Source organism: Oncorhynchus clarkii, chromosome 16, assembly GCF_045791955.1.
Source record: "Oncorhynchus clarkii lewisi isolate Uvic-CL-2024 chromosome 16, UVic_Ocla_1.0, whole genome shotgun sequence".
Lineage (NCBI taxonomy): Eukaryota > Metazoa > Chordata > Actinopteri > Salmoniformes > Salmonidae > Oncorhynchus > Oncorhynchus clarkii.
In genome coordinates, this window is record NC_092162.1 from 15271319 (window position 1) to 15299253 (window position 27935).

At 43.3% G+C, this 27935-nt stretch overlaps 1 protein-coding gene across 2 annotated transcripts in view; it reads right to left on the reverse strand.

The window, feature by feature from the left end:
* The window catches only part of LOC139368024 (zinc transporter ZIP11-like), a 148186-nt gene extending 120978 nt beyond the window's left edge, over positions 1-27208 (reverse strand). For both annotated transcript variants that reach the window (XM_071106519.1, XM_071106518.1), the window contains exons 1-4: positions 27159-27208; positions 26441-26557; positions 25687-25725; positions 2801-2959 (exon numbers count right to left, since the gene is read on the reverse strand). In XM_071106519.1, coding sequence (XP_070962620.1) covers positions 2801-2959; positions 25687-25725; positions 26441-26548 — 306 coding nt within the window. In that variant the 5' untranslated portion in view covers positions 26549-26557; positions 27159-27208. The remainder of the gene's footprint in view (positions 1-2800; positions 2960-25686; positions 25726-26440; positions 26558-27158) is intronic.
* Between the last annotated feature and the right edge of the window lie 727 nt (positions 27209-27935).

Below are 27935 nucleotides of genomic sequence, written 5' to 3' on the forward strand. Positions count from 1 at the left end.
CCTAATCCAACTGGGTGTCAGACCTGCCTTCAAAGCAGCCAACAACAGGTACGCTACCAAGACAGTCTCTCAGACTGCCGGGCAGTGTGGATCAAGGAACGTCCCTCTCATCTTCCTTGCGGTCATAGACAGTGTAGTCCGGGATGTTGACAATAGGTGGCAATATGTTGACGATCTAAATCTGGTCCACACATGTACAACAGGAAACATCAGCACACCGCAGCAGGCCCTGAAAAACTTTGACACGTGGGTTCATGTAAGCAGAATGTTACTGAATCCTGCCTCTCCGGATCGAGGGCCAGAATCTCAAAGTGTGTGATAGTGTGAATATTTTAGGGGTAATTGTACAGGAGGACTTGCAATGGGGCGAGCAGGTTGTTACTATGGTAACCAAGAGCAACATAAAACTTCTCCTTCACTGCCTTAAAAAGGTTTGATTTGTCACAGGAAGACCGGATGAGCATTTACACAGGCAACATACGGCCCACCCTGGAGAATCCCGCTCCAGCATGGCACAGCTCACTGACCCAGGCCCAGTCTGATGACCTGAAGCATATTCAAAAGAGAGCATGCCGCACCATCCTAGGAGAATAATCCAGTTATATTGAGGCACTTCAGACCCTGTCCCTACCCTGGCTTCATGAAAGACCAGACACAACTCTGCATCGACTTCGCTGTCAGCCTCCTAAAATCTAAATTCAGAGACTGGCTACCCCCCTGACTCGAACCAAAGCGACAGGCAAGAACATCGCAGCCAGAACAAACTGACCATAACAAAGTGTAGAACTGAACAGTACATGAAGTCAACAATCCCACATTTCTGCTCATTGATTAATGAGACACTAAGACTACAGGACATGATCGATGAACATTTTTTTTTTACTCTTAATTTTGTTATGTGTTGCTCTTATCCATTAATAGGTTGTATGCTCATGGATTACAGTTTGTATTGACTGCTATGAGTGTAAAAAATGTAAAAAACAGTTGGTTAAGATCTCAATTTTCCTTTCAAATAAATGAGCAGATAATGTGTTGCAAGAGAAAGGAGAAGCTTTCAGTGGTCTCTAGGTGTTGTCATGGGTATTCATCAAACGCTGGGGTATAAATATTCTGAAAGTCAACACTGACGGTGATCAACAGGGTACTATCGTAAATACGGGCAACAATGACTTGGCCTAAACATTCTGACCATTCATTTTCAGAAGAGACAGGCACCCGAGAGACGGCAAACATGGAAGATGTAATCTGTTTGAGGGGCTGAACATGTTGGCATTGTTACACTCAGCCCTTGCTGTGGATGGGAACTAATGTTATCTCCCATGATGCAACACTCCCATTGTGAGGGGCAAAATCCTGTGACCCGATTTGTAACTTGTGCACAGCTGTGGTTGCCATGGATACCACTAGACATGGGGTAATTAGTGTGCTTATTACACAGGTGTGATAAGAAGCTAACATCATAGAAACTCCAGTCAACCCAGCTACCTGGCTGGATAGCTTAATCAAGTCTAGAAGGATGTTCTTTTAGAGAGGAGAGGTGTGCAGAAGTGAGCAGATGTGCAATGCACAAAATAGCCTGAGAATAAGATGCAGGCCTAGCTATTGTTTGACCAGGTGAAGTTAAGTCAGTAGCATCTCCCTGACAAAGAGCTTGCCTTCAGATACTGAGATACTGTGCCTGGTCCTATGACACTTAATCCTGCAACAGCTTGCTCCACCGTCACCCAACCTCCTGACGTTTGTTTCCCCTTATCCTAGAGACGCTGCTGGCACGCAAAAGACCGGGACTAGGGAAACTGTAGCTTTGATAGGGGAGAGAAAGCGAGAGAGATAGATGCAGAGAGTTCCAGGAACAGGGCAGCGCTTATCACCAGGTTGAAGGGGTTCAGCAAGGGGTTGACAGACTCGGGCGATGCTGCTGCTAGGCTAGCACTGCCTTCTCTAGTGTTCTGCTCTTCCCTCTCTCATTCAGGGCCCAGTGTTTGCTTAGGAGCCAGTAAAAGTGACACCAGCAGCTGTCTAAACAACCCGGTCCGACCACCAATGGGGGCACCCTGGCCCCCCGCCAAGACCCCACATTTCCCCCTCCCCATTTCTACGCTGCTCTGTCCTCCTACTGTCCACACTGGGGAAACTAGAGGAGATGAGGAGGAGCAAGAGGAGAAGGTAGAGGAGGTCGAGAAAAAGGAGGAGCAGCAGGAGGGGGAGGAAGATGAGGAGGAAGGGGGGAAAGGAGAAGATGGTGAGGACCACTGTAATGATTTGTGATTATGTCTAATCACTGTGGAAGAATGTCAGGTGTTAGGATGTAGTTTAACAAATGGCATACTTTCAGTTTAGCTTACTTCAATTGACCACCAACTGCATCCTACTTAGATTTTTGATAAATTGATCAGTGGTACTCCCACTGAGCTAGTGCAGAACGGAAACCACTGTATTTATCAGTATCAAGTAACCTAATTTCCCATCTAAATGGGAGCATCCACTGCCATGTAAAAAAAATAGGTTGTTGTGACTTGGTGAAGCAGAAAACCTGTAATTGCCTGAGTGATTACACTGAAATTGGCTTCAAACCACTCTCTCACGGCACTACTGTCTGGAAAGACCAGGCCCTCCATCCCTTATCCTGTACTGCCTATACCACATTTCCAACAGGTAGGCCTATATTACCTGTGGTTTATGCACAATTTAAACAGTGTATTGAGGCCAATTTTTTAGGCTATTGTGTTTGACATGGCATTTCAGAGTGCTATGTATGTGTGAAGAAATATCCTCTCTGGGAGGCTGCAGCAGGACTCACCAGAGCAGGCATCATGAGGTCAGCCAGGTACACGAAGGCCGCTCCCAGGGCGAAGCCCACCGCCACGGGGACAAAAGCAAACGAGCCGTACTTCCCCGAATCCTCCGCCATGTCTATGGCCGGAGCCAGCAACGACCAATAGGACGCCGCCAACATCACCTGAGGGAGAAGCAAAAAGGAAGTCACAGTTAGTGGGAATTATTATCTGCTGTGTTCAGTGAGTCAGCCTTCAACTCCGAGTGGGGACGTTCAGTTGGCGTCAAAACACCCCAGTGTTCACCAAAACAGAAAGACGATAGAAAAAGTCCTTGGAGGATCTCACTCTTTTGGAACAGGGATGTTGTGGAATGATAAAGGTGACCGCATTCCCTCAGAAACATTTGGAATGAGGGCATGAATTGAATGCAGTAACACAAATAACGAAAGGGGACAGAGGGCAAAAAATAAACAACGCCTTCAAAATTGAAAAAGGCCTGAAGAAATCTTGCTAAAGAGATAAGACTCTCCAAGTCTGCAACTGTGACTCAGTGGACAGTTTCCTTTGAGGTGTGAATTTTGAGTGGACAGTAACTGGAAGGGAAGCACAATTCTCCTATACTTCGTCACTGGCGATGTCTCAGTTTACCCATGGAAGATTTGATTTCACACACACCCAGCCCACCCACCCAATAGTCGTCTGGAATACGTCACACACACACCTATATGCCTTGGCACTTTCCACAGTACACAGGGGTGGATGATTGAATAATGCATACACGTCTGGGGTTTCGGCCCTCGCTCCTCCTGAGCCATCGGGGAGTGTGAGTGTGTACACCGTACTGTTCAGTTCAAAGGGAACCTCCACAAAAGCCTCCAGCCTCAGAGCATCCAACACACTACTTCCCAAAAGCTTGATCAAAGACTCATTAATTCAACCTTCCACTAGGGCACAGCAGTGGAATAATGAGAAGCAAAGCCCACGGAGAGGAGTGTGTGTTGAGTTTCGGTCTCACCGATGGCCTTATCACAGCTCCTCTGGGAACAGAAATAATAGCATTGGATAGCACCCATGGCAAAAACAGGATTGGTCATCAGCCGACTCGCTTCAGGCAACGGATTAAGACCTAATTCGGAGTCATCGATACAACTTGTTTGTTCATAGTGCCACCGGTACCGGCAGTGGGCTCAAATAATGTCCCTATTTAAAGACTGTTCGCAGGCAAGGACATTGCAGTGGTCCTATAAAAACACACATCCCATCATGCACTTCTCTGCCTAATGAGATGAGGCTTATAGGTTGATTAGAGGTTTGTGATCATGTTAATTACCCTCAAACTGGAACAATGATGATTTATATACTAAAACACACGACACAACCGCACTAGTGAGAAAAGGCAAAGCAATCCCTTGTGTGGAGCTCACTAATGTACTGACTGCACATGTACAATATGGTGAAGGCTGACAAACAACCATGGTATGATTCATATCATCTGACTTCATGCACCCCACCTAGCTGCTACCAAAATAACACTTAGTATTGTCATTCCATGCGCATTGCCCTTTGTACGCATTTAGACAGTGAAGCTACCATTTTACATGTGTTACTCCAGCATTTTTGAATTTGAGATCAAATGTTTCATGTCACTTTTTTTAGAATGTCACTTTTTATTTTAGGGTATTTCATACACTTATTTTTAACCGTTTAGAAATGTACTTTAAATATCTAGTCCCCCTCATTTTGGGGCGGTAGGTAGCCTAGTGGTTAGAGCGTTGGGCCAGTAATCGAAAGGTTGCTGGATCGAATCCCAGAGGTGACAAGGTAAAAATCTGTTGTTCTGCTCCTGAACAAGGCAGTTAACCCATTGTTCCCCGGTAGGCAGTCATTGTAAATAAGAATTTGTTCTTAACTGACTTGCCTAGTTACATTAAAAAAAAGTATTAAAAACATTTGATCATGTCATAAGTATTTGGACAAAATTCAAGTTGTCAAAAGTTTAGTATTTGATCCCATATTCCTAACACCCAATGACTACATCAAGCTAGTGACTCTACACACTAGCTGGATGCATTTGCGGAGGGGGATACTTTAAGATAGTCTTTGAAGAGGTAGTGTTTCAGATGCATTCGGAAGATGGGCAGGGACTCTGCTATTCTAGCTTCAGGGGGAAGCTGGTTCCACCATTTGGGTGGCAGGACTGAGAAGAGCTTGAACTGGACTGAGTGGGAGGTTCAAGAGACCAGAAGGTGGCAGAACGGAGTGCTCGGGTTGGGGTGTAGGGATTGAGCAAAGCCTGAAGGTAGGGAGGGGCAGTTCCTCTTGCTGTTCCGTAGTTAATCACCATGGTCTTGTAGTGGATGTGAGCTTTGACTGGAAGTCAGTGTTCGGAGGAGCGTGGTGACATGGGAGAACTTGGGAAGGTTGGACACCAGGCAGGCTGCAGAGTTCTGGATAAGTTGCAGTGGTTTGATGGCACAAGCAGGGAGCACAGCCAAAAGGGAGTTGCAGTAGTCTAGACAGGAGATGAGGACGTGCGCCACTTCCTGTGTGAGGTAGAGTCGTACTCTACGGATGTTATAGAGCATGAACCTCATTACTTTGATGTTGCAGAGAACGACAGTGTGTTGTCCAGGGTCACGCCAAGATACTTTGCACTCTGGGAGGGCGAAACTGTGGAGTTGTCAAACTTGATGAAGAGGTTTTTGAGCGGGCAGGCCATCCCCGGGATGAAGAGCATCTCTGTCTTGTCGATGTTGAGCTTGAGGTGGTGGGTCGACATCCAAACTGAGATATCTTAACTAACAAAAGTGACCACATCTCTCACAAAATCTGATCAGAAATTCAATTACGGATAATTATAAGGGAGCAGGAGAATTTAAAAATTGGCTACAATAATTACAAGGACTTTTCAAGCACCAAATTGAGGATTTTCAAGCTAGGCTATTCCAGTACTCAAAATTCAAGTTGAAGTAGGCTACTTCAAGCCCCTTGTATTGTTTAAAACTGCAGGACTAACATGGAAAACAAAATGTATGTTATTTCATTACCAGATCATGTTGTGATTATGCCCACTAGGCTATGTATGCTGAACAAAAATATAAACGCAACATACAAAGATTTAGTTACAGTTCATATAAGGAAATCAGTCAATTTAAATTAATTAATTAGGCCCTAATATATGGATTTCGCATAGAGTTGATCAGGCTGCTGATTGTGGCCTCTGGAATGTTGTCCCACTCCTCTTCAATGGCTGTGCGAAGTTGCTGAATATTGGCGGGAACTGAAACACTGTCGTACACGTAGATCCAGAGAATCTCAAACATGCTTAATGGGTGATGTGTGGTGAGTATGCAGGCCATGGAAGAACTGGGACAGTTTCAGCTTCTAGGAATTCTGTACAGATCCGTACAACATGCGGCCGTGCAATATCATGCTGAAACGAAACGGCGGCTGATAAATGGCACGACAATGGTCCTCAGGATCTCGTCCCGGTATCTCTGTGCATACAAATTGCCATCGATAAAATGCAATTGCGTACGTAGCTTATGCCAGCCCATACCATAACCCCACCACCACGGGGTACTCTGTTCACAACGTTGACATCAAATCAAGTTGTATTAGCCCCATGCGCCGAATACAACCTAACATTGGTGTATATTTACAAGCCCCTAACCAACAATGAGTTTAAAAAAAATATGAATAAGAAATAAAAGTAACAAGTAGTTAAAGAGCAGCAGTAAAATAACAATAGCGAGACTATATACAGGGGGTAACGGTCCAGAGTCAATGTGCGGTTAGTCGAGGTAGAGTTATTAAAGTGACTATGCATAGATAAAGACAGAGTATCTGTTGGGAAAATTATGATTAAATGGCTGGACAAATCATTTTAAATAGAACTGTAACGAAGTAAACTTATACTCTGTTTTGTTATATCTGATTAACAATATGAGTTCATAAGAAGGGATTGTGTGACACGGACAAGGAGTAATTAAAGTTAATGAACACCATTCCAACCAGGCAGAAACGAATGGGTTGTGGATTAAGTAAGCAGATAAGGTAGTTAACCTATGGTTGAACAGACGAAACTGAGCTCTGGGGTTTTTAGATAAGGAAGTGAGTGCATTCCTAGGTTCTCTGTTAATTTGAACTGTCAGCTAAGTGGTGATCGATAATGTTGGGGGGTCAAAAGTTAATTCAGTTATGTTGTGTGACCTGTGAGTGTGTTAGTAAGTAAGAATGAACAATTAACCTCACTTTGTCCCGGTCGAGAGGAGGGGATTCTGTTAAGCAATGAAATGACGTCATGTTATTGTATATAAACTGTTGCTCGTTGTAAAGTGGCAGCGCGCTGCGGGAACAAATTCTGTTACCTATTATTGAAATGGCTGGTCTCCGTCTATTTTATGCAAACAAGAATCTTACAAATTCTCATAAAATAGATTAAGGGTTTTCAATTCATTAAAACACATTGGCATAATTAAATTACAGTAACAGTATCAGCAGCGTAAAAGGGGTGGGGGGCAATGCCATTTAGTTTGGGTAGCCATTTAATTAGATGTTCAGGAGTTTTATGGCTTGGGGTAGAGGCTGTTCAGAAGTCTCTTGGACCTAGACTTGGCACTCCAGTACCACTTGCCGTGCGGTAGCAGAGAGAACAGTCAATTGACCATTTTTAGGGCCTTCCTCTGACACCGCCTGGTATAGAGGTCCTATATGGCAGGAAGCTTGGTCCGGTGATGTACTGGGCAGGACGCACTACCCTCTGTAATGCCTTGCGGTCGGAGGCCGAGCAGTTGCCATACCAGGCAGTGATGCAATCAGTCAGGATGCTCTCAATGGTGCAGCTGTCAAACCTTTTGAGGATCTGAGGACCCATGCCAAATCATTTCAGTCTCCTGAGGGGGAATAGGTTTTGTAGTGTCCTCTTCACAACCTTCTTGGTGTGCTTGGACCATGTTAGTTTGCTGGTGATGTGGACACCAAGGAACTTGAAGCTCTCAACCAGCTCCACTACAGCCCCGTCGATGAGAATGGGGGCGTGTTCGGTCCTCCTTTTCCACAATCATCTCCTTTGTCTTGATCACGTTGAGGGAGAGGTTGTTGTCCTGGCACCACACGGCCAGGTCTCTGACCTCCTCTCTATAGGCTGTTGGTGATCAGGCCTACAACTGTTGCGTCATCAGCAAACTTGATGATGGTGTTGGGAGTCGAGCCAGGCCGTGCAGTCATGAGTGAACAGGGAGTACAGGAAGGGACTGAGCACGCACCCCTGAGGGGCCCCTGTGTTGAGGATCAGCGTGGTGGAAGTGTTGTTACCTACCCTTAATGCCTGGGGGCAGCCCATCAGGAAGTCCATGATTCAGTTGCAGAGGGAGGTGTTTCGTCCCAGGGTCCTTAGCTTATTGATGAGCTTTGAGGACACTATGGTGTTGAACGCTGAGCTGTAGTTAATGAATAGCATTCTCACATAGGGGTTCCTTTTGTCCAGGTAGGAAAGGGCAGTGTGGAGTGCAATGAAGATTGCATTATCTGTAGATCTGTAAGGGCGGTAGGCAAATTGGAGTGGGTCTATGGTTTCTGGGATAATAGTGTTGATGTGAACCATGACCAACCTTTTAAAGCATTTCATGGGTACAGACGTGAGTGCTACAGGTTAGTAGTCATTTAGGCAGGTTACCTTAGTGTTCTTGGGCACAGGCACTATGGTGGTCTGCTTAAAACATGTTGGTATTACAGACTAGGACAAGGAGAGAGGTTGAAAATGTCAGTGAAGACACTTGCTAGTTGGTCAGCGCATGCTCGCAGTACACGTCCTCATAATCCGTCTGGCCCTGCGGCCTTGTGAATGTTGACCTGTTTAAAAGGTCTTACTCACATCAGCTGTGGAGAGCGTGATTACATAGCCGTCCGGAACAGCTGGTGCTCTCATGCATGTTCCAGTGTTATTTGCCCCGAAGTGAGCATAGAAGTAGTTAAACTCATCTGGTAGGCTCGTGTCACTGAGCAGCTCTTGGCTGTGATTCCCTTTGTAGTCTAATGGTTTGCAAGCTCTGCCTCATCTGACAAGCGTCAGAGCCGGTGCAGTATGACTCAATCTTAGTCCTGTATTGACACTTTGCTTGTTTGATGGTTCGTCGGAGGGAATAGTGGGATTTCTTAAAAGCTTCTGGGTTAGAGTCCTGCTCCTTGAAAGTGGCAGCTCTAGCCTTTAGCTCAGTGCGGATGTTGCCTGTAATCCATGGCTTCTGGTTATGGTATGTACGTACAGTCACTGTGGAGACGTCATCGATGCACTTATTGATGAAGCCAATTACTGACGTGGTGTACTCCTCAATGCCAAAGGAAGAATCCCAGAACATATTCCAGTCTGTGATAGCAAAACAGTCCTGTAGCTTAGCAACTGCTTCATCTGACCACTTTTTTATTGACCGAGTCACTGGTGCTTCCTGCTTTAATTTTTACATGTAAGCAGGAATCAGGAGGATAGAATTATGGTCAGAATTGCCAAATGGAGGACGAGGGAGAGCTTTGTACATGTCTCTGTGTGTGGAGTAAAGTTGGTCTAGAGTTTGTTCCCCTCTGGTTGCACATTTAACATGCTGGTAGAAATTTGGTAGAACTGATTTAAGTTTCCCTGCATTAAAATCCCCGGTTACTCGGAGCGCCGCCTCTGGGTGAGCGTTTTCCTGTTTGCTTATGGCAGAATACAGCTCATTGTGTGCAGTCTTAGTGTCAGCATCGGTCTGTGGTGGTATGTAGACAGCTTTGAAAAATACAGATGAAAACTATCTAGGCAGAGTGTGGTCTAAAGCTTATCATGAGATACTCTACATCAGACGAGCAAAACCTTGAGACTTCCTTAGATATCGTGCACCAGCTGTCGTTATTGCATAGTCCGCCCCCTCGTCTTACCAGACGCCACATTTCTATCCTGCCGATACAGTGTATAACCAGCCAGCTGTATGTTGATAATGTCATCGTTCAGCCAACGACTCCATGAAGCATAAGATATTACAGTTTTTGATGTCCCGTTGGTAGTTTAATCTTCCTCGTATGTCGTCAAATTTTATTTGCTAATGTTTGCACGTTAGCTAGAAGAACAGAAGGATCGGCTACGAATTCTCAGAAGGCCGCCTGACCTTCGTCCCTTTTTTCTCCGTAGTCTCTTCATGCAAATGACAGGGATTTGGGCCTGTTCCCAGGAAAGCAGCATGTCGTTCATGTCGGACTCGTTAAAGAAAAAAAAGCTTCTGCACACAAAACTGCACATTTTAGAGAGGCATTTTATTGTCCCCAGCACAAGGTACACTTCTGTAATGATCATGCTGTTTAATCAGCTACTTGATATGCCACACCTGTCAGGTGGATGGATTATATTGACAAAGGAGAAATGCTCACGAACAGGGATGTAAACAGATTTGCACACAAAATCTGAGAAAGAAGCTTTTTGTGCATTTGGAAATTTCTGGGATCTTTTATTTCAGCTCATAAAACATGGGACCAACACTTTATATGTTGAGTTTATATTTTTGTTCAGTATAATTTGTTGTTATTATATCCATAACAATTCATAGGAATAGCGTTGGGTGTTGTGCAATAGTCTATCCTACACAATTGCGAACAGTAGAGTCTGTGTTCAAACCGAGGCACAAAAACATATGGAAAACAAGCTCATTACCTTGATGCGTGGTCTGTTAAATCTAAACGAGACCCTGCTGTAAATCAAGCAGATAAGATGATCAACATCAATTCGCAAGGGATATTAGATCCAACCACAGTCTTCACCAGCGTAACGAATGAGACACCAAACTATTCTCGACATTACTCACAAACACCTTTTTCCCAGCACTTGGGCTGTTAGTGCATGCGATGCAACATCACCACAGCTGTTCGTCACTTGACTGTTATTCAGAAAATTCGGACGATGTGTGAAAATATCACCAAATGCACATTCAACAAGTATCAAGGTAAGGTGACTCTTTTGGTTAAAACCATTAGATTTCTGCAATCACATACATTTTGGGGGATTTGTGTGCCTATGAAAACTGTTTTCACCCCGTAACATAAGGAGACAAAATGTTACATAGTTACACTGCATTTCTGAGATCTCTATACAAAAAAACTGTCAGAGAGATAGATCCAGGATTCTTACAAGGTTCAATGTCTAATTGAACTAATTAATGCATAATATGTGGTAAAAAGGCAACTAACACTGGCATAAATGCAACAACAATAGTAATGTTTTATGTCACACGATTTTTGACAAATCCGTTAAGACACCAACCATAAGAAAGGGTTAAACATATGTTTTCAATAAAATAGGGAATTTTCTTGAATATATCTAGACTCAAAAAAGGAAACGGCCCTTTTTCAGGACCCTGTCTTTCAAAGAGAATTCGTAAAAATCCAAATAACTTCAGATCTTCATTGTAAAGGATTTAAACACTGTTTCCCATGCTTGTACAATGAACCATAAACAATTAATGAACATGCACCTGTGGAACGGTAGTTAAGACACTAACAGCTTACAGACGGTAGGCAAGAGGCCTTTCTATTGACTCTGGAAAACACCAAAAGAAAGATGGCCAGGCTCCCTGCTCATCTGCGTGAATGTGCCTTAGGCGTGCTGCAAGCAGGCATGAGGACTGCAGATATGGCCAGGGCAATAAATTGCAATGTCCGTACTGTGAGATGCCTAAGACAGCGCTACAGGGAGACAGGACGGACAGCTGATGGTCCTCGCAATAGCAAACCACGTGTAACAACACCTGCACAGGATCGGTATATCCAAACATCAAACCTGCGGGACATGTACAGGATGGCAACAACTGCCCGAGTTACACCAGGAACGCACAATCCCTCCATCAGTGCTCAGACTGTCCGCAATAAGCTGAGAGAGACTGGATTGAGGGCTTGTAGGCCTGTTGTAAGGCAGGTCCTCGCCAGACATCACCGGCAACAACGTCGCCTATGGGCACAAACCCACCGTCTCTGGACAAGACCGGACTAGCAAAAAGTGCCCTTCACTGATGAGTCGCGGTTTTGTCTCAGGGGTGATGGTCGGATTTGCGTTTATCGTTGAAGGAAAGAGCATTACACCAAGGCCTGTACTCTGGAGCGGGATTGATTTGAAAGTGGAGTGTCCGTCGCGGTCTGGGGCAGTGTGTCACAGCATCATCGGACTGAATTTGTTGTCATTGCAGGCAATCACAACGCTGTGCGTTACAGGGAAGACATTCTCCTCCCTCATGTGGTACCCTTCCTGCAGGCTCATCCTGACATGACCCTCCAGCATGACATTGCCACCAGCCATACTGCTCGTTCTGTGCGCTATTTCCTGCAAGACAGGAATGTCAGTGTTCTGCCATGGCCAGCGAAGAGCCCGGATCTCAATCCCATTGAGCACGTCTGGGACCTGTTGGATCGGAGGGTGAGGGCTAGGGCCATTCCCCCCAGAAATGTCCGGGAACTTGCAGGTGCCTTGGTGGAAGAGTGGGGTAACATCTCACAGCAAGAACTGGCAAATCTGGTGCAGTCCATGAGGAGGAGATGCACTGCAGTACTTAATGCAGCTGGTGGCCACACCAGATACTGATTGTTACTTTTGATTTTGATCCCCCCCTTTGTTCAGGGACACATTATTATATTTATGTTAGTCACATGTCTGTGGAACTTGTTCAGGTTATGTCTCAGTTGTTGAATTTTGTTTTGTTCATACAAATATTTACACATGTTAAGTTTGCTGAAAATAAAACGCAGTTGACAGTGAGAGGACGTTTCTTCTTTTGCTGAGTTTATGTTCCCCACTTATATCTTAATGCAATGATATTTAAAAAATGTGCAGATTATTATCAATGACTTATCAGATGTAACAAGTTGTCCAGTGTAGGAAATCCTCACTGGTACACTAGTTTATAGAAAAGACCCATAACAGTGTAGATTACTACACTGTACGCTGTAAAAAGCCACAAAAAATGCACTTTAGTGTAACCTAACTGAAACCATAGTTAAGTGTTTGTGGACACCGCCCACCAAAAAAATCAAAAGCGATTTTTATTTATCATGGTTTAAAAATTGCAGATCGAGTAAAACATACATATATAACAATTATTGGATTAGGAGGGCCAAACAACACAGTTCATTACAAAGGGGAAAGAATCTCAAACATAGCCAGCGATAGTATCTGGTCATAACGGGAAGAAAATATTCACTATCTACTGACTCATACTTCCAATAATGGGCTGAAAATAACCCAATGAGTATCAAATAAATAAGATGGCCTTGGTTACATGGCCACAGAGATGACAAGTGTCTGCACAAAAAGACTAATTTCTGTCGTTTCAATTAACCCACTGTGGTATCGATTAACCTCCCCTGAACTCAGCTGCCAATGAACCTCTGTGCTCCATCCAGAGAGCACCAACCCCAACCTGAACCCTGGCTAAAAAGGTGTGAGATTGGTTGGTCACACCTTATTTGAATGACAGTCTTACAGTCTTCATTGTTGTATCTAAACCACATGATCTTGAGTGAACTCAACTAGATGAACACTTGTAGACTGTCACACTCAACGCCAACGCTCTTTAACTACCCTAAAGACTTACTTTAATCAGACCTCTCCCTCACTCTCATATAGAGGTAGTCTAATAACCTAATTTATGACCTACAGCCCAAACTCTTAATTCATCTTATGAACGGGTGTGCAATGTGTTAAAACTTGAACAGGCTAGGGCTCTGAGCTATTGGCTGGGTTTGTCTGACATCTGCATATTTATCCAATTATTACGCTCTGGTTTTTTTCTCCAAAATGGAGCCACCAGGTTTAAAGTTAACTTCTGGGAGACAAAAAGCCTTGATTTGTTATTGATGACAGCCATTATTCCATCAACGGCTGGATGCGAGAGGCAAGCTTCAACAGGCAGCTCCGTCAGTCAGTCTGTCCGGGGGAGTGATTAGTTCTTCACAATATGGAGTTGTTTTTTTGTGTTACCCTGACTTCCTTCCTGCTGCATCAATTATTTAGATACCTAGTCTCGCTCTCAGGTTTTGGGGACTGAAAAAGTGAACACTGCGGCTTTTCGTTGACAACTACCATTATCAGCAGAGGCTCCACTGGCAATGGCAGAGTAACCTGTAATTATGACTTGCCCAGGCATTTTTCCTCACCCTGGGTGGAGGAAAGAGTGCACATCTCCACAGTATATCTGAGGTCAATTATATAACTCAGATAAGGTTTTAGGGACTGAACAATGAACGCGCTCTTCCTCATTGCCTTTCATCAAAGGGGCTCCACTAACGATGATGACAAAGTCACCTGGTTGAACAAATAGATATTTTCGCAATTATTATTTCAATGTGATATTCTTCCTCACCCTGGGTGGAGGATAAATGGGGTCAATTATATGTATAAATCTGGGGTAAATTGCTCAGTCAGTTACACCACACAGCAAAGAGGTCTCCTTGTCATGGAGGTCTTGGCAAGAAATAGATGATTGGGTTGGAGTCACCTGTTGCTCAAGGACAGAAAGTAGTCTGAAGTGTGTAGCGGCATAAATCAGTCCCCTATTGGTAATATGGCTCTGGTCTTCCTGGGTCGGTCATCTCGGAGGAAAATTGGCAATTCCACCTGAGCGTTTAGCTGCTAATTACAGTGTCTTAGACTTGGTCTGGGGTCCGGAGACTAGGGAGACGTAGGCTGTATTAATTTCCCCCAAGAGATCTCGCGGCCTTATGGCTTACACAAAAAAAGCCATCTGAGAAATTGAGCTGCAACAGTGGAGTCCTCGAGATTTTGAAGCATGGGTGACCTTCCTGTACGATCCGGAGCCTAGCGTCATTTCTCTCTCAGCCTAAGGTCTCAACAAGCATCAGGTATCAAGGTGAGAATAATGGATTCTAGTTTCAGAAGTTTGATACACTGATACAGTGTTGCGATGTAGCTATGAAAATAGCCAGTGACAATGCCTATGATCAAACATATCACAAAGATATCATTCTCTTTGAACAAACACTTATTGTGTTGTATGACTGAGCTGCACATAGCTTGGTTGCCACGTTGATCGCACTTCAGAGGACATGATACAGTGCCGTGAAAAAGTTCTCTACTTTTGCATATTTTGATACTAAATGTTATCAGATCTTCAACCAAACCTAATATTAGATAAAGGGAGCCTGAGTAAACAAATAACAACAATTAAACTTTTTTAATTTATTTCAGAAAAAGTTATGCAACACCCAATGCCCCTGTGTGAAAAAGTAATTGCCCCCTTACACTCAATAACTGGTTGTGCCACCATTAGCTGCAATGACTCCAACCAAACGCTTCCTGTAGTTGTTGATTAGTCTCTCATGTCGCTGTGGAGGAATTTTGGCCCACTCTTCCATGCAAAACTGCAGTAACTCCACGGCATTTGTGGGTTTTCAAGCATGAACTGCTCGTTTCAAGTCCTGCCACATCATCTCAATTGTGGTTAGGTCTGACTAGACCATTCCAAAACTTCAAATGGTGTTACTTTTTTAGCCATTTTCATGTAGACTTGAGTGTGTGTTTTGGATCGTTGTCTTGCTGCATGATGCATCTGTGCTTCAGCTCAGACAGATGGCCTGACATTGTCCTGTAGAATTGTCTGACACAGAGCAGAATTCATGGTTCCTATATACATATGGTTGCTGCAGGGACTTCCATTCAGTCACAAGAGCATTAGTGAGGTCGGGCAATGATGTTGGGCGATTAAGCCTGGCTCGCAGTCGGCGTTCCAATTCAATTCAATTCAATTAATTCCAAAGGTGTTCGATGGGGTTGAGGGCAGGGCTCTGAGCATGCCATTCAAATTCTTCCACACTGATCGGCAAAAAATGTCTGTATGGACCTCGCTTGTGTATGGGGACATTGTCATGGTGAAACAGGAAAGGGCCTTTCCCAAACTGTTGCCACAAAGTTGGAAGCACAGAATCGTCTAGAATGTCATTGTATGCTGTAGCTTTAAGATTTCCCTTCACAGGAACTTAGGGGCCTAGCACAAACCATGAAAAACAGCCCACAGCCCCCGAACCATGAAAAACAGCCGCAGTCATCTGGAAATGCATTCCAGGTGACTACCTCATGAAGCTTGTTGAGAGAATGTCAAGAGTGTGCAAAGCTGTCATCAAAGCAAAGGGTGTCTACTTTGAAGAAAAACAAATCAAAATATATTTTAGATTTGATTGACACTTTTTTGGTTACTACATGATTCCATGTGTGTCATTTCATAGTTTTGATGTCTTCACTATTATTCTACAATGTAGGAAATAGGAAAAACAAAGAAAAACCCTTGAATGGGTAGGTGTTTTTCTATTTAAGGTCCCACCAATCTCCTGTGATAGAGAGAGAAAGAGATATCCTCATTGTTGCGTTACCATTTTTCCTTTTCCTTTTTTTATAACTCTGCATTGTTGGTTAAGTAAGCATTTCACAGTAAGTTCTACACCTGTTGTATTCGGTGCATGTGAAACCAAATTCGTTTTTTTCATTTGATGATCACACCTGCAGGTGTGCACTTCCTTATAGCCAATGTCCACCTATCTATACATCTTTACCATCTACCTCGTTCAACATCAATTGAAGAAAGGACATTCAGAATAGAGAAGCTTGCCTGCTGAGCAGTCTCAGTCATGGGTTATTTGAAAATCTGTATGATATGTCAGTGCACATCACATCTCAGGATATTGCACAATTAGGCCTAGCAGTCAGGATTGATCTGGCTTCTGCATGTGGAGAAATCCATTTTTTTCAAAAGCATCCCTTATTTTATGGATACCCGAGGCTTTCCACTCTGTTCCACATCAACTAAAAAAAAGGAACAAACTGTGCATAATCCAGAGTTCAAACAGGCTATTCAATCTTGATAGCGTTTATGGACTGTTGTTTACTGAGGCATGAGGCAGAAGAACCCAATGACCTATATCACATTGTCTCCGAATAGGTCAAAGAATCCATTTATATGCATTTTTTATGTAGGAGAAAACTGAAAGGACTGTTCAAGCAGCAAGGACCTGGTGTACGATAATGATCATGAAAATTCCATGCGTTCTTCGACATACGCCGACGATGAGCATTCTTGAAGCAATCGACATTGGTCAACAAACTTCAACAAAAATGTTGAGAACTTAGTTTTGTTTGTTGAACCTAACGAAGCCAATGGGTAATTAAGAAAAGTTACAGTAGTCTTCCTGGAAAAGTTATAACTTTGTGAACGGTCACAGATGTCTGCCTATCTGGTCCAGTAGTCTGCACATGTCCAAGTCTACAGCTATGCTAATTCGAGTCTGCCGGCATAACTTGGAAGTATCCGTGACCATAATGAATGTGAGTGTGAGATAGGTCTACACAATGACACAATTCATTTAATTCCGTTCGAAATTGTGATATTGACATGTACAATATCAATATTGCGATTTTCTCCTTTCTTTGAAACTTCATTAATACAACAGAAACGAGACTACAGTACCTCCTCCAATGAGATATGCTACACTCCGTTCATTTGCTCTCGACACGCACAGAGGACGCTAACCAATCACGAACATCCCCGTTCAGAGCGTGCAGTTAGAGGCTGGTAAAGAGAGGAAGGGCTCTACCTCAGTAAACCTGGGAAACATGAGTGCTAACGAGATCGATTTGGTGCCAAAGTAGAGCGCATCTTCAATGGTGTGGCAGTTTTTCAGCTACAGGCAAAACTACACTGCTTAACAAAAAAAAGGGAACACTTAAACAACACAATGTAACTCCAAGTCAATCACACTTCTGTGAAATCAAACTGTCCACTTAGGAAGCAACACTGATTGACAATAAATTCCACATGCTGTTGTGCAAATGGAATAGACAACAGGTGGAAATTATAGGCAACTAGCAAGACACCCCCAATAAAGGAGTGGTTATGCAGGTGGTGACCACAGACCACTTCTCAGTTCCTATGCTTCCTGGCTGATGTTTTGGTCACTTTTGAATGCTGGCGGTGCTTTCACTCTAGTGGTAGCATGAGACGGAGTCTACAACCTACACAAGTGGCTCAGGTATTGCAGCTCATCCAGGATGGCACATCAATGCGAGCTGTGGCAAGAAGGTTTGCTGTGTCTGTCAGCGTAGTGTCCAGAGCATGGAGGCGCTACCAGGAGACAGGCCAGTACATCAGGAGACGTGGAGGAGGCCAACAACCCAGCAGCAGGACCGCTACCTCCACCTTTGTGCAAGGAGGAGCAGGAGGAGCACTGCCAGAGCCCTGCAAAATGACCTCCAGCAGGCCACAAATGTGCATGTGTCTGCTCAAACGGTCAGAAACAGACTCCATGAGGGTGGTATGAGGGCCCGACGTCCACAGGTGGGGGTTGTGCTTATACAGCCCAACACCGTGCAGGACGTTTGGCATTTGCCAGAGAACACCAAGAATGGCAAATTCGCCACTGGCGCCCTGTGCTCTTCACAGATGAAAGCAGGTGAAGAGCACATGTGACAGACGTGACAGAGTCTGGAGACGCCGTGGAGAACGTCCTACTGCCTGCAACATCCTCCAGCATGACCAGTTTGGCGGTGGGTCAGTCATGGTGTGGGGTGGCATTTCTTTGGGGGGGGCCGCACAGCCCTCCATGTGCTCGCCAGAGGTAGCCTGACTGCCATTAGGTACCGAGATGAGATCCTCAGACCCCTTGTGAGACCATATGCTTGTGCGGTTGGCCCTGGGTTCCTCCTAATGCAAGACAATGCTAGACCTCATGTGGCTGGAGTGTGTCAGCAGTTCCTGCAAGAGGAAGGCATTGATGCTATGGACTGGCCTGCCCGTTCCCCAGACCTGAATCCAAATGAGCACATCTGGGATATCATGTCTCGCTCTATCCACCAACGCCACGTTGCACCGCAGACTGTCCAGGAGTTGGCGGATGCATTAGTCCAGGTCTGGGAGGAGATCCCCCAGGAGACCATCCGCCACCTCATCAGGAGCATGCCCAGGCGTTGTAGAGAGGTCATACAGGCACGTGGAGGCCACACACACTACTGAGCCTCATTTTGACTTGTTTTAAGGACATTACATCAAAGTTGGATCAGCACGTAGTGTGGTTTTCCACTTTAATTTTGAGTGTGACTCCAAATCCAGACTTCCATGGGTTGATAAATTTGATTTCCATTGATAATTTGTGGGATTTTGTTGTCAGCACATTCAACTATGTAAAGAAAAAAGTATTTAATAAGAATATTTAATCCATTCAGATCTAGGATGTGTTATTTTAGTGTTCCGTAATTTTTTTAAGCAGTGTATGTCAACCAAATGCAAATGTTGTGCAAAAAGTGCCTCGTGGCGACAAGTATATTGAATAATTTGAAGAAGAACCATCCCGCACTTTATGACGATTGCATGGGGAGGGAGGGGGGGCGACAGCACCAAAGCCACTCAGCCACCCATCTTAAACAGGCATGCCATTGCGTCGTCAAAAGAATATCTCGCAGTCACATAGGTGATAGCCTCTGCGATTTATATCATATAGCCAAAGACATGATTCCTATTTACACCAGTCAGCAAAGACGGCTTCAGCAAGATGATAGACACACGGAACAGGATATACAAGATTCCATCTCGCACATATTTCTCCAAAGTCACCATCCCAACACTGTACAACAAAATGAAGGGAAAAGTTAACAGAGCGTGTTGATTATTACGCGACGACAACAGACCTTGGGTAGAACAGGCGAGCCTTACAGTACAGTAGTTTGACAATACACTTTATTGATGAGGAGTTTCAACTGAAAGGTTGGTGCTTGCAAACATCACATCATGCTACTTCCCCGGAGATCACACGGGAGAAAACGTCGCTCTGGGGTTGAGAGAAGCTTTAGCCCCTTGGGGCCTGAATGAGGAGCAGCACGTGTGCATAACGATAACGGCGCAAACGTGGAAAAAGCCATCGCATTGAACGACTAGCCAGACTCCAATGTTTTGTACACAGACTGCACCTGCATCAGTAGGCTACGTGTTACATGTTAAGGCCATGTAAATGATTGAGCCTACACAACACAACCATAAGCTTCTTATTCCATCTGAATGAATAAGTGCTGCGCTTACAGCACACTATATTTTGATGATCATGCTAAACATTTCTGTTTGTTATGTAGGTTTAATAATCCTATCTATTATTATATGTCTAACAATGTTAGAATGTTCATTTGGTTTTGTGTTCAGTTAGCACAGTATGTATCAATTCATATTAACTCATTTTAGTCACCCTGACACTTGTTTTTACCATGTCTGATGGATTTACCAAGTTTTCACCTAAGTGTAACCCTGCAATTAATTGACCATGTTCTGCCTTTGTTGGCTAGTTAATACACTATAATGGCAAAGGCATATTCACAGTCGACCTAAATCAAACCAGGGTCGTGTGCAGTCACTGTAGTGAAGGATCTTCCCATAGACACCACAAGTTGAGCTTTGAATAGTTTATCCCTGCTTTCCTATAAAACATCATGTTTGTTTATCTGTACAAGTAACACAACTCTGAAAACGTCGCTGTTTCAAACACAATGGGTAACAGTCTTTGTCGGAGCCTAAAAGGTCCAAGGACAATAAGCAGCCAATTTCAGAAAGCACGTTTAGGCTCACGTTCTCAGAATTAAGTTTATAAATACCAACGCAACACCAATGACTTGTTATTATGAACTATGGAATGTAGAAATAAACACAAGACACAATGAAGCGAGGCTAGCTAGATGAATTAGCTTTCTATGTTCTTTTTATTTTAGCCTTTAGCAACTCTTCCAGCACAACATTCCATCACTCTGATGTTTGACAAGTGTGGCAGGTTATGCAAACTAAGCCCAGAGACCTAGAACTCACGGAAGTTGGAACTGATAAGGAACGAGACATGATTCATCTTTAGCACTAAAAAAATATATACACTACTGTTTTATTCCCCATTTCATTTATATCTATATATTTTGATTAATTACAAGGCGTTGAAGAAGATTAACATATCATATCATATTCTTATCAGAATGTAATTCTCCTTCGCATGTGCTGGAATAACCACATTCCTCAATACTATGTATGTTCCTTGACTGCATTCTTCCTCCCACACTAGGCTTTACATGCACCCAGTCATATCCACTGGAGTAAAATGCAAACGAATTCTAAGAATGTCCGTCAAACAACAATCATGCGAAGTCAGTGCGAAATTCATTCATTTCAAATTCCATTTTGCACCCAGTGGACCATTACAATATAGCCTACTGTATCACGTCAGGTCATCAATGATTAAATCTCAACCTCAGTTCTTTCTTTAGTGTCATTCACTCTTTCCTACAGATGTCCTCTCTTAATTTGACCAGTTTCTCACAGAAGGGAAATAATCCTGCAGCAACAGGACATGTGAATTATTATGTGGATTACAAATAATGGACATTTTTGTATGGGTTGATGCCATTTTCGTTAGGGAAAATCCAGTCTGAAATGTTATAGTGGAAATTATAATCTTTAGAAGCCTTTTTAAACCTCGGAGCCACTACATGTTTGAATTTCCTGCAGCACAGGAAAATTCTCTGCAAGAAAAGAGTGATCAAATTAAGAGAACGCAAACATCTCCTCTTTCCCATCTCATTCTGTTATTCTAGATGTTTCTTCTAGACAGGAACTTGTGTTTCTATAGAAAGCTCCCTCCTGGGTCTAATGCAGATGCCTCAGAAGCCACATTTCTCCTGAGCGAAGCAAAGGGAATGCCATGCATGACACCTGAATAATTAAGGAACTTGGCCAACTCCTTACCTGAAACTAATCTCTCCCTCTCCATATATAGTGTTTGTGGACACATACATGACATTTAGAATATGCTAACTGACTCCGTGCCAAATTAGGTGGACGCCAGAAAGATGAAAATTGAATGTTGATGAACATACATAGCTGGCACAGGAGCTGGACAAAAAGAGAACAATGTCAATAAAAGAATAAAGGTACTGATTTCAGCTCCCCTAAACTTCAATCTCATATTTCTTATCTGCAGTCTCCCTCGTACGTTTTCTCTATTCATAACTAGGGATATTGTTACAGTAGCGGTCACCTCTCTGGTATAGCCTAGTATCTATTTGTGACTCACCTACTTCTGACAATCTTTTCTACTATCTTTGAGGTCTGCTTTCATGAATTCTGATCCCCTCATCTCCTCGAGGGAGAGCTCACCTTTCCCCCATCCAGATTCCCTCATCTCCCTGAGGGAGAGCTCACCTTTCCCCCATCCAGATTCCCTCATCTCCCTGAGGGAGAGCTCACCTTTCCCCCATCCAGATTCCCTCATCTCCCTGAGGGAGAGCTCTCCATTGTACTCAGGAGGTCTTTGTCTCAGATCAATAGTCTCTTTAAAATTCCTCTCCACCCTTAGGCAGTCACGACTCCACACTCACCACCGACTGCACACACCAGCATCTCTTAAATGAGCATCTGTAGGATAAGAATCTCTCTCCTTCACACACACACACACACACACTTGCTACCTGAGCCTCTAAAATAACGAGGAAATGAAACCACTTCAAAGAAGGCGACAAACACAGTGGTGTTCTACTGTAAACTTTCTACAGATGCTTGTCTGAATACAGCCCTTTGGGTTGTGTCTAGTCTGCGGTTTATTTGTTATGACTGAAGAGACCAGTGGGACTAGTAACAACAGAACCGCACTTCCTTCAACCTGCTCTCCTCCCATAGGGACCCACTCCAGAGTAAAACACAGCATATGACTTTGTTTGCCAAGACTAGCTAAATGTCTATGCCACGGTCCAAGATGCAAGACTTTACAGCCAAATGTAAAAGCTGGGAAGAGCAGCAGTAAAGATGGAGAAAGCAGAGAGGAATGGTACTGAACCCCTCAGCAAAAAAACTATTCCCAGCACATTTCAGGGACTGCGTGAGCTACCTGTGAGCATCAGAATACAAAGTGAGTGAGGCAGTGGAGGAGCAGATGTCTACAACAGACTTTAATGAACAGACCCCCACTGCCTGTGAGAAGGTCACCATGAGGAGGAGTGACGAATGAGAAAGGCAGGTAGAAGCAGCTCTCGGCCTTGCCTCTGCATAGGGCAGGACTGGAGGATTGTATTTGCATTTTGCCTTACAATATTATTACTAAATTCCCTTCCAGTCCAGACACTCATCAGTCACCACAAGCCAACTGTTACATTCTACTCTGATAGTACTGACGAGTCAAAAATAGTCCTAAAGAGAAAAGTCCTAAAGTTAACCAGCACAAGGAAAAGTAGCTGGTACACAAACATACTCAAAGTTTGCAGCTTATTTTCAGGTATTTTTCTATACTCCGTGTAGGCTAATAGTTTAATTCATGTTCATAGTGATCAATCAACTGCTCCTTACATCCTCCCTCAAAAACAGCTCAGATCTAGACCATAGTTGGGCCCCGAAATAAAGCGAAGCCAGTTCAGACCGGAAACCTGAGTGTTTGATATCATCAGCTGATATTGGGGCGGCAGGTAGCCTAGCGGTTAGAGCATCGGGCCACTACCCAAAAGGTTGCTAGATCGAATCCCCAAGCTGACAAGGTAAAAAAAAAATCTGTCGTTCTGCCCCCGAACAATGCAGTTAACCCACTGTTCCTAGGTCATCATTGTAAATAAGAATTTGTTCTTAACTGACTAGTTAAATAAAGGTTAAATAAAAAAATATGTAGCTATGATGTGCTCACTCCCTGAAGTTTATGATAATGATTTAGGTTTGATATGGCAGTGAGCTACCCTGAAGCTGCAGAGCCTAACATCAAGACTTAATGTATTGTCATGTAAAAAATGGTTCAACTGTAGTGTTTTCTGTCAGAACTCCTCACAGTGAAAATATTTCATGCAGGCATCAGAATGATGTAAAAGCATCAACTGCGAAATTAATTTCTCTCAGAATTTGAAAATCCAGAACATACAATTTTTTTTTTATTAATTATTTAATAAACTCATACTTTATGATTAGGCCAAGAAAAATGGATTGCTGCTGTGAACTTATGGCTAGTTCAAAAATAACTAAATCTCTCTGAAACCATAGCGGCCACATGGCTCTCTTGATTTCATTTTAATCAAATCAGTATATTAATGTTACTTAGAAAATAAAATTATTTGGGGAGAGAGATACTTTTACTAGAAATGTTCATATAATTTCCAGTTTCCCCATGGCACCTACTAAAGGTAGACTTCTTTCAGGGGACCGGAGCCCTAGGACCATGCCTCAGGACTACCTGGCATGATGACTCCTTGCTGTCCCCAGTCTACCTGGCCGTGCTTTTGCTCCAGTTTCAACTGTTCTGCCTGCGGCTATGGAACCCTGACCTGTTCACCGGACATGCTACCTGTCCCAGACCTGCTGTTTTCAACTCTCTAGAAACAGCAGGAGCGGTAAAGATACTCTCAATGATCAGCTTTGAAAAACCAATTGACATTTACTCCTGAGGTGCTGACCTGTTGCACCCTCGACAACTACTGTGATAATAATTATTTGACCATGCTGGTCATTTATGAACATTTGAACATCTTGGCCATGTTCTGTTATAATCTCCACCCGGCACAGCCAGAAGAGGACTGGCCACCCCTCATAGCCTGGTTCCTCTCTAGGTTTCTTCCTAGGTTTTGGCCTTTCTAGGGAGTTTCTCCTAGCCACTGTGCTTCTACACCTGTATTGCTTGCTGTTTGGGGTTTTAGACTGGGTTTCTGTACAGCACTTTGAGATATCAGCTGATGTAAGAAGGGCTATATAAATACATTTGATTTAAATTGAATCAGTGTTTGTAGTGGTGGCAACAATACCTTACATAAATATTCTTCTTCTTACATTCTACAAGTATAAATCAGATGCATAATTAAGATCCCGAATCTGAGAGGGCCTCCCGAGTGGCGCAGTGGTCTAAGGCATATACAGTGGGGCAAAAAAGTATTTAGACACCCACCAATTGTGCAAGTTCTCCCACTTAAAAAGATGAGAGGCCTGTAATTTTCATCATAGGTACACTTCAACTATGACAGCCTCTTAAAGAAGTTACAGGTCTGTGAGAGCCAGAAATCTTGCTGGTTTGTAGGTGACCAAATACTTATTTTCCACCATAATTTGCAAATAAATTAATTAAAAATCCTACAATGTGATTTTTTGCATTTTTTTTTCTCATTTTGTCTGTCATAGTTGAAGTGTACCTATGATGAAAATTACAGGCCTCTCATCTTTTTAAGTGGGAGAACTTGCACAATTGGTGGCTGACTAAATACTTTTTTGCCCCACTGTAACAACCAGCCAAGATCAGGAGTCCCATAGTGCGGCGCACAATTGTCCCAGTATCGTCCGGGTTAGAGTAGGATTTGGCAGGGGGGGCTTTACTTTGCTCATCGCGCTCTAGCGACTCCTTGTGGTGGGCCGGGCGCCTGCAGGCTGGCTTCAGTTGTCAATTGAACAGTGTTTCCTCCAACACATTGGTGCGGCTGGCTTCCGTGTTAAGCGGGCGGGTATTAAGAAGCGTGGTTTGACGGGTCATGTTTCGGAGTACGCAGGACTCAACCATCGCCTCGCGAGCACGTTGGGGAGTTGCAGCGATGAGACAAATACAACAAACAAAAAATTGAGAATCAGATACCTAACTGTAAGGGAGGAGATGCGTCTGCCAAACTATCCCAGAAAGATAAGACTTCTTCTTATAAGGCAGTAGGCAATACCTTTGGAAAAGTCTCACCCTTCCTTTAGCTTTGAGGATCTTCAAGAAATGTTTGGAAAACAAAGAACGGAGTCTACCAAAACAACTCAAAAGGCTGTCACATCTGACATCTGCTCATACTCACGTGTTGACAGATAGCAGAGAAACCCTGGGCTTGGAAAAAAAGAAAGGACAGGTGTGTGTATGTGTGTTCAAAAACATATTTTCTTACCCCAGCAGCAAAGCCCAGACTTCCATCCAATATCCGCTTCTGAAGAGGAGGGCAGAGAGAAAGGAGGAGTGAAGACAAACCAAGGGCATCAACAATCCAATGTGATGTCTAGTTCAGAGCAATTCCATGGTAACGGAATTACACTGAGACACTGATTTTTCACTTTAAAATGTAAACCAAACAAAAACCATGTGATTTCAAAGTTTAAGAAACCATATGACGCTATGCTCAATGACTACTTTTAAGAATTTTAACTAAAAATGTTACTAATACACATTTCCAGGAAGAACTGTGCATATTTAAAGTTTGGTAACAGAATAAAACTGAGGGATATTTTACTGTAATTCTTTTACCAAACTTTGCATCTGCAGTGTTTCCAGTAAATGTTTTATAATTGTTTGACTGTGTAAATTGTTCAAAGTAGCCATTGTACTACTGTATGGTTTGTTAAACTTTAAAATCAATGTTTTTTTGTTTAACATACATTTAAATAGAAAAAAATCGGAGTCGGTGTAATTCCATTGCCATGGAAATGCCCTTCACAAGGACAAAAAAAAAAAGAACTTTCCATTTCTATGGAACTTGAACTTCTGAAGCCATTCAAATATACTGCAATTGATTTAGTGAAACTAAGGGACATATTGGAGTTCACACCAGGGACATGAACTGTATTTGTCTGCATATAGCAGTGTCACTATACAGTAAAACATCATACGGCGGCAACACACAAAGAAACGTTGTACCAGTTCCTTACCTGTCGGCTGGAGAAGATGAAGACCAGGGCAGCCCCAGCAGCAGTCAGGCCCCAGGTGAACAGAGTTCCCAGCAGGGCCTGGGTCACAGGACTGTAGCCTGGAAGCATGGTGCCAATCTTGGGGACAGAGAGATGCACACAGTGGAGTGGAGCCGCACAGGATACTTCAGGTTGTTTTTACGACACAGTCACAGAAGCTAGCTAACTTGACGAATGTAAGGTACATCGTCAGGAAATCCCTGTAATATGAGTGCTCCAAATAACAGATAATTTTGTAGAACAAAGGCGTGTGTGCTAAATCCTGTTGGTTCAGGAATGTGACAGGGTGGCATGTTTGCAAATTACTGCCCAACCCCACAAGCGTCCTGCTTAGGTGTCTACATAGCTAAATAAACTTGCTTGGCAAGCAAGAAGAGAAACATTTGCTAATGCCTTTCATTGCATTGTTACATCTTTATTTGTGTCCAAAATAGCTGTCTCTTTTGGCTCTCTATCTGAAATCAATGTGCGTTGCTAGTATCATCCAAAGAGTTGGCCTAGCAGTATCAGACGACACTGTCAGATAACTTTGCTTTTGTTCGCTGCGCTGGTTGTGTTGCAACGAAACACGTGCTTTACGGCATTACCAAGACACATGCGTTATCCGAGGACAGATTAATATATTCTCATCTTGTTTTATGGTTTTAATTCATTAAATCATGTAAAAAAAAATACTTACTGTCACTTCTAGCCCCGCAAGTCGAATGCATTTACTTCCTACTTCCCTGTATACGTATCTGTGACAGGTTGAGGACTGCCCCTCGCAAGATGCCATTGGCTATTCCAGCATTTGGAGGCGTGTATTGTAATTTGATAAGCCAATAAGCCTTCGTTCACAAAGTCACAGCCAGCCACTAACTTTTGACATCAATATTACAAATGGTGTTTTATGAATGTCATGTTAGATTTTTTCAAACGGATCATTTCCTGCATAGTATTATTTTGATTATTTTTTATTGATTTTGCATATCACACTATATAGCTTTTGTCAGGAGGTCATTTTTATTTACAATCTCTCATGTCTTGCCCAGCGGATGAGGTGAAGCAGTTTAGCAATGTAGCAGAAAATAGGTTGAAGTACCTCTGCATGGGACAGTTCAGGTAAGGTGACGTAGTTACACCCCATGAAGTGCCTCTGTGAATGTAAGCTGTAAGCTATTTTTGAATGTCAATAGACCACTGACAATTTGCTAGGGTCTGTTATTTGCAATGGTCTGTTATTAATAGTCTGTTATTGTGCTTGAGGATTAGTAAGTAACCATTGTGATTATTTTCCTATATCCTCATCAATATGTAAGCTGTCCCTGTGTTGGCAGTAGGGCCTTAAGCAGATAAATTCCAAATGTTCCTCTCAATGAATGTACTCTCCCCACTGGGCACATACTGGTTTTCATTTTCAACTAACTAACTTTGAACCAACGTGGAATATAAGTTGAATTGACGTCTGTGCCTATTG